Genomic DNA, 7,290 nt, shown 5'->3' with positions numbered 1-7,290 from the left:
AGGGTTCACACCGCCCCGTGGCGGGTCCCCAAGCCAGTAGGGTTGGGCCTCGTTCAGCCAGGCCCACACGGCCCATTAAGGACACTAGCATATGGGGGCCCAACACTACCTCTATAAATAGGTAGCAGATACCAATTGTAAGGGACTTTGGCTCATTTTATGAATACACACATGAAATTCAGTTATTCTCTCTCTAGATCTCTCTCTTAAGTGCAATCACTTCTCTCTCTAGGGATTACACCCTTTCTCAATGTTCTTACCCGGAACAAAAAGAAAAAGTGAAAATGATCACGGGAGCTGGGCAGCCAAGAGAGGGAGCAGGACCGGTGCGCTGGAATGCAGAACGAACCCGGGAGGGGCTCCTGCAAGGGACTCCAATGCCAAAGTAAGTAGGGGAATCGAGTAAAGGGGTAGTGAAGTGAAGAGAATAACGTACCTTAACCTAGGTGAGTTGCCCCCTTTATATACAAGTTGGAGTATTAGGGTTGGAGCCATGCAACATCATGCATGGTCCGTACCGGTGGTTTAAGGGTCGTTGGATCCTTCTGCTCCCTCTGCGGTTTGCAGTGATCCAATGGCTTAGATTACCCAGGGACCCACCATCCAACCACCCTAGTTCCGTAGAGTGGTTGGCCTAGGTCAACCCCTAGGTGGTGGGGTCCATGTCCCAGGGCCAGGGGAGTGTCGTCCTGCTCGGGGGTCAGGGACCGGACATCTTACCCCGGTCGTCCCCCTTGGGTCTCCCTCGGGGAGATCCTGATCGGGCGTGATACGCCCGTCCCAGAACAGTGACATCTTACCCTGGTCGTCCCCCTGGGGTCTCTCTCGGGGTATCCTGATCGGGCACTGGTGCGGTCGTCTCCTAGGGCGTGGTCCGCCCGTCCCAGAACAGTAGCCCCCTAGCTCTAGTCCACTAAAGTAGTGGGCTAGGAGCTTTAGGTTAGGTTCACATGAACGTCCATACGTCACTCAGGTCGGTTCCCGCCAGTCCTTACCAGAACATTAAGTGTGAATGAATCATTAGTTAAAAGGCTTAATTGCACTTTTACTCCCTTAAGTATCACCATTGTGTGATTTTCCTCCCCTATATTTAAAACGAGCAAATTTACTCCCTCATGTTTCAATTTATGAAAATTGGGTCCTGCCGTTATCTTTCCATCCAATTGCTAACAGCAATTACTATTTTCACCCCCTTTTACTATCTGCACCACCTACACTAAATTAAAAAAAAAATCAAATTATTTTTTATTTTATTTTTAAATTTATATCTTCAATGTAAAAACTAAAAACAAATACACATCTTCTTCCTGAAAGCACGTTTTTTCTCCCCCAACTCATCTTCTTCTCTCCCCCACCCCCATATGCGAACTCACCACCACTTGCAACCACCCTTCTTCCCTTTCACCAGCGCCACTCACCACCACAACCACCCTTCCATCTCGATCTTTTCCTTCTTCATCCTCAATCTGGTTTCAATCTTCGAACCCAGAAATTTCAAACCCAGAATTTTTTTTCCCCCAAATCAGGGTTCAATCAGAGGATGAAGGAAGACCCAACCCACTTGAGAGAGAGCAATCGGAGGAGGAAGGAAGACGAAGGGCGAGAAGACCCAGGGACGGTGACGAGACTCCGACGCTGTGACCTCGGTACGGCGAAACAGAGTTTCTGAACCTTGCACTCGCGGCGGCGGCAGGGCTCGATGGTCACGACGAAATCAACCATCAAACTCGTGTCTCTTCTTTCTTCCTCCCACTCTTGCCTCTTCTGTTGTTCTGTGTTTGTTCATGGTTGGGGTGGTGGTCAGTGTGGGTTGGCCTAATCAGATATGATTATTTGAAAAGTATATTCTTAGGTTTTTTAATTTTTTTAGTTTTAAATTGTGTTTTGTTTTATTTATTTTCTTTTTAATTTAAAAGAAAAGGAAAAAATAGATGACATGGCATCTTAGTGTGCGCAACGTCAGAGCCACGCCAATTAATGAAGTCACGTCAACAATATCCGTCTAAATTTGGATGGCAACTTAACAGAAAGACTTAATTTTCACAAATTGATACTTAAGGGAGTAAATTCGCTCATTTTAAACATAGGGGAGGAAAATCACACAATGGTGATACTTAAGGGAGTAAAAGTGTAACTAAGCCTAGTTTTTTTTTTGATAGGCAATGATATATATATAAATATATTGAATGAAGTACAAGGGGTACTTCAACCCAATACAAGGAAAAGGAAAAAGAAAGAAAATTACAATAGCATAAGAACCTAATGTTAAAAAATGGTAACCCACCCCCACCCCACCTTGGAAGAATGATCATAGAAAAAGACCTCATTAAAACCTTACTAGGAAAAACCCCATTGGGAAAACCTAGTAAGGAAAAAGAGTACCACTAGCTAAAATCAAAGTGAAACTTCCAAGGAGGACTAAAAAACTAGAACTAAATAAGGTAACACCACCAGCCAACCCCCCAAAAACCATTACACTTCTTCTTGAACGAAAACACCACCCACTACTTGCCTTCAAAGTATGCTCCAAAAAGTGCCAGAATATAGCCATGTTGCTCCTAGAAATGATCAGCATTCCAATAGCAAATAGTTGAGAAATAACCAATTCCTGCAAGCTCAAACAAATGTACTACTCCACCGTACAAATGCAATGATAATCTTTTGGTCCTTTGTCAAGATAACAAAATAATCCCATCCAAAATACTAGTCTGTCACACGTTGGCACCCTCAACAAAACAGTATGCAGCCTTCAGTTAATGTATAACAGATTTAATGCACACTAATGGGTTCATTATCCATTCAAACACAAAATAGTGAAAATTACTCACCTTCACTTTGCACCACAGCCAGCTTTGGTATTGTATTAACTCAAGAATTCCAGAACTGTCACTTATCCCATTCTTAAATATAACCTTGTTTCTGAATGACCAAGCCGAAGCCACTGTAGCCACCCAAATCATTCTGAGAATTTTATCCATTCTGCCACAACCCACCACATGCTGAGAGAAATGAGATACTCCTTCCTCTGGTAGAACTGTATAGAATCCCAACCACGAATACACCTGCATCCATATCCTCCAAACCACCGGGCATGAGAAGAATAAATGTGATGAGGTTTCCTAATGCTGAGCACACAGAACACAGTGGTTAGAAACAGAGGGATGTAGAGCATTCCTTCTTTGTAAATTAACCTTCGTTTGAATACGATTAATAAGAATTTTCCAGGCCAACGCCACATGATTGGAAGGAGCTTGGATAGCCCATAATTTGCTAAATATCTCTGATTCAGAAGCAGCCCCATCACCACGAAGATAGTCATACGCTGAACTGACAGAAAATACACCGGAACCTTCCCTCACCCATGTCCACCGATCTGTCTGGCCTGTAGTAGGTGAGAAACCATTCAGCCAGGAAGACATACAATTTAGCATACCCAATTCTCTGCCAAATAACTCTCTTCGCCATTCCAAATTCCACTGCCACCTTCCTGCCACCCAAACGCCAACCTCACTCACGCAAGCCTGCTGTTGTTTTGAAAGACTGAACAACCTTGGAAATTTATCTTTTAGAACGCCATGACCGCACCAGTCAATGTACCAGAACAGCGTACTGCTACCATCTCCCAACCTTCGACAGATTGATTCATCAAACCAATTGCTACTTCCGCTCTCAAAGCAAATTGAGAAGAGATCCTTCCACCAAATTGAGGCCTTCTCGTGATATCCTCCTTTATATTTATAGTTCAAAATACAGCTCCATAAACCTGAATCACCTACCATTAACCTCCATCTCCATTTCGCCAGTAAAGCCACATTAAAAAGCCTCCAGTTTTTCACACCTAGTCCACCTTCTGACTTTGGCCTACAAATATTGTCCCAGCTTACCCAAGCTGTCTTTCGAACACCATCAGCCCCTCCCCAAAGAAAATTCAGCATAATACTGTTGCATCTTTTGATTATCCCGGGGGGCATCTTAAAAAATGACAAGAAATGTAGTGGTAAGGATGAAAAAACTGACTTGATAAGGCAGATTCTTCCACCAAAAGTAAGTGATTTCTGTTTCCACCTTGACAATCTTCCATGCAATTTGTTGATAATCGGGGTCCAAAAAGAGAGTCGGCGAGGGTTGCCACCAATTGGGAGACCCAAATATACGAATGGGATCCTCATAACGCTACAATTCAGGATAGCCGCCATACATCTGATTAATCTATCATCAACACAGATGCCAGCAACTTTGCTTTTAGCAAAATTGATCTTCAATCCCGACGCCAACTCGAAACTTCTGAGGATACTTTTAATCAAGAAGGCATTAGAGGGAGAAGCTTCACCAGTGAGGATTGTATCATCGGCGAACTGTAGCAGCCCCACTTGTACCTGCAAAACAGAATCAAATTTGTAAGGAATAAACTTATTCTGCACTACCGCTTGGTTTACCAAGCCGCTCAGTCCCTCCGCCACAGCAAGAAAAAGGAAGGGGGCAAGGGGATCCCCTTTCCTAATTCCTTTCTCCATCATAAATTCAGATGTGGGGCTTCCATTAACCAAAATCGAGATGGAAGAAGATTCTAGACAACTCCTCACCCACCCAATCCACCGATCACCAAAATTCAGCCTCCTTAACATATAGAACAGGAAGGACCACTTTAAGGAATCATATGCCTTTTCAAAGTCGACCTTCATTACAAAAGTAGGCATCTTCCTCACCTTCGCATCATGTACCAACTCATTAGCTATAAGAACACTGTCAAGAAGGTTTCTCCCTCCGACAAAAGCAGATTGACACTCACTGATTACCTTGGGCATCACAGTTTTAATTCTATTGGCTAGGATTTTCGACATTACCTTATACATACATCCTACCAAAGAGATAGGACGAAATTCATTAAGACTTTGAGGACTGTCCACCTTGGGTATTAGGGATATGAAGGAGCAGTTTGACCCTCTTGGCCATTTACCCATCCGGAAAAAATCATCAGCCATCAGCTTAAAATCCCCTTGAACCAGATCCCAGAATCTCTTTATAAAATTGAAATTGTATCCGTCTGGCCCAGGACACTTCTCACTTGCGCAATCCCATACAGCAGATTTTATCTCCTCCATAGAGAACTCCTTCTCCAATTCCTTAGAATCAGATTGATTAAGGGTTTTAAACCGAACCCCATCAAGAACCGGGGACTCACAATGAAACTCCTTGAATTTCATGGAAAAGAAGTCCTTCACCTCCCTTTTGACCAGATTTGGGTCATCAATCCACTCACCATTCACATGTACACCGGATATAGCATTTGACCTTCTTCTGGCATTCACCATTGCATGAAAAAATTTAGTGTTAGCGTCCCCGTCCTTCACCCACATAATTCGAGACTTTTGCCTTAATAGAGATTCCTTCATATGGGCCACTTTCCAGAAATCACCACCTAAAGACTTCCTTATCGCCAATTCATTTTCATCTAGCATCACCTCTTCAGCCTTTTGATCAAGGTTATTCATTTCCTCCACAATTTCTAAGTATCTCTTATTGATGTCGCCGAAGACCTCATTGTTCCACTGTTGAAGTTTCAATTTCAACAGTTTAAGCTTCTCTTTTAACACAAAAGCCCCACACCCATTAATCTGGAAACCCTTCCAATTTTCCTCCACAAACCTTTTAAAACCTGGATCCTCGAACCAGAAATTTAGGACCCGAAAGGGTTTCGGACCCCAATTTATGATTGATGACCTCAATAAAATAGGACAATGATCGGACACGTCTCTGTTTAAAGCTTCTAACTTGCTGCCAGGCCAACAATCATACCATCTCGCTGAAATCAAAACTCTATCTATTCTGCTCATTGATTGACCTCCCGGTCTCATCCATGTGAACTTCCTCCTTAATAAAGGTAAATCAATCAACTCTGCCTCCTCAATAAAGGAATTAAAATCCTCCATTTCTCGTCGCTGAGAAGAAGAACCAACACTCAGCCCCTTCCGTTCGTCGGGAGATCTCACTGCATTAAAATCCCCTAAGCCTAGTTAAAATGAAAAGTGTACGTTCTGGCCGAAATGGGCATATGGCTTTAAAGCTTGATATGTCAAAAGTCTATGATAGGGTTGAATGACCATTTCTTTGTAGTGTGTTGGTTCATATGAGATTTCCCACTAGTTGGGTTAACCTTATTATGAGTTGTGTGACTTCTGTCCGCTTTCAGGTGATGCTTAATGGTAACCCCCAAATGTCTTTTGATCCGGGAAGGGAGTTGCGACAAGGTGACCCGCTATCACCATATTTGTTTATTTTATGTGGAGAGATTTTTTCAGCTCTGATTCAGAGGGAACTAGCTCGATCCACCCTTTCTGGCATTAAGATTGCATGTAATGCTCCTTTTGTTTCTCACCTTCTTTTTGCAGATGATAGTGTTATCTTTACTACGGCAACCCTGGAGGAGGCAGCTTGTGTTAAACAAATACTTGCTTCCTATGAGAGGGTTTCTGGTCAAGTCATTAGCTTTGACAAGTCGATGCTATCTAGTAGTCGAAATGTGCCTAGTCCCCGCTTCGATGTGCTCAAAAGGCTTTTGAATATAAAGGCGATGGAAAGCTATGATAAATATTTGGGGTTACCAACCATTATTGGTAAGTCTAAAACAGAGATCTCTTTCCCGTATGGGGAGGGAGGAAATGGTTAAAGCTGTGGCTCAAGCTATTCCTTCCTACATTATGTCTTGTTTTATGTTGTCTGAGCAGGTATTGAGCGGATGATTAGCAGGTTCTATTGGAGTGGTGATGCTTCCCGGCGAAGTATCCATTGGCTCAAATGAGATACCTTGTGCAGGTCCAAATACTTTGCAGGGAGCTTCTTATTTTATTTCTATTCTTAAGGATGTAAGGATTTGGTTTTATATTTTTCTAGTTTTCGTTTGTCTTTTGTTCGTCGATCCGGTAAATCTGTAGCTGATTATTTGGCTAAGAACTCCTCAAGGCATCCCAACTGCATTTGGATTGAGGAGATTCTCCTGGATTGTTTCAGTTTGGTTGCGTCTGATGTAACTGCCTCTATGACTTCTTGATTTTAATATATGTTCTATGTTAAAAAAAAAGAATTTGAGAGAAGTCAAGAGATGAAGTTTTTTTTTTTTAAAGTAAGAGATGAAGTTAATTGAAATGGAGTGGCATATACTCACTCATCTTATTTGGTTGAACAAAAGGTAAAAATAAATAGGATGTTTTGATTGTTTTCACATACTTTTTGGAATTTTTTTTTAGTAACTTTTCGGAAATTAATAGCAATCCAAAAATAATATAGGGATTA

The 7,290-nt window shown here is 42.3% G+C and overlaps 2 protein-coding genes across 3 annotated transcripts; one reads left to right on the top strand and one right to left on the bottom strand.

The window, feature by feature from the left end:
• Positions 1–2,131: 2,131 nt before the first annotated feature.
• On the bottom strand, positions 2,132–6,181 carry LOC130738983 (uncharacterized). The gene is made up of 2 exons (XM_057591177.1): positions 4,845–6,181; positions 2,132–4,376 (listed from the first exon to the last, which is right to left on the bottom strand). The coding sequence occupies exons 1-2, from the start codon at positions 5,928–5,930 to the stop codon at positions 3,120–3,122; spliced, it is 2,343 nt and encodes a 780-aa protein (XP_057447160.1). The 5' UTR covers positions 5,931–6,181; the 3' UTR covers positions 2,132–3,119.
• LOC130738984 (uncharacterized) lies at positions 5,706–7,042 on the top strand. Of its 2 annotated transcripts, XM_057591179.1 has the most exons (4): positions 5,706–5,881; positions 6,191–6,248; positions 6,390–6,614; positions 6,726–7,042. In XM_057591179.1, exons 2-4 carry the CDS (start codon positions 6,194–6,196, stop codon positions 6,797–6,799), a joined length of 354 nt encoding a protein of 117 aa, XP_057447162.1. In that variant the 5' UTR covers positions 5,706–5,881; positions 6,191–6,193; the 3' UTR covers positions 6,800–7,042. The 2 variants fall into 2 exon arrangements, with proteins under 2 accessions (XP_057447162.1, XP_057447161.1); XM_057591178.1 differs by having other exon boundaries at positions 6,191–6,614.
• Positions 7,043–7,290: the final 248 nt, after the last annotated feature.

Source organism: Lotus japonicus, chromosome 2, assembly GCF_012489685.1.
Source record: "Lotus japonicus ecotype B-129 chromosome 2, LjGifu_v1.2".
NCBI classification, from domain to species: Eukaryota; Viridiplantae; Streptophyta; class Magnoliopsida; order Fabales; family Fabaceae; genus Lotus; species Lotus japonicus.
The sequence above is the reverse complement of the archived record's forward strand: the minus strand, read 5'-3'. Positions and strand labels throughout refer to the sequence as shown.

Coding starts and splice junctions, on each gene's coding strand:
- LOC130738983 (XM_057591177.1), bottom strand. CDS start 5,930: ATGGAGGATTTTAATTCCTTTATTGAGGAGGCAGAGTTGATTGATTTA. Junction 4,377..4,844: donor TGGTAGGATGTATGTATAAG/GTAATGTCGAAA, acceptor TCTGTTTTGCAG/GTACAAGTGGGGCTGCTACA.
- LOC130738984 (XM_057591178.1), top strand. CDS start 6,194: ATGCTTAATGGTAACCCCCAAATGTCTTTTGATCCGGGAAGGGAGTTG. Junction 6,615..6,725: donor GGGGTTACCAACCATTATTG/GTAAGTCTAAAA, acceptor TTGTCTGAGCAG/GTATTGAGCGGATGATTAGC.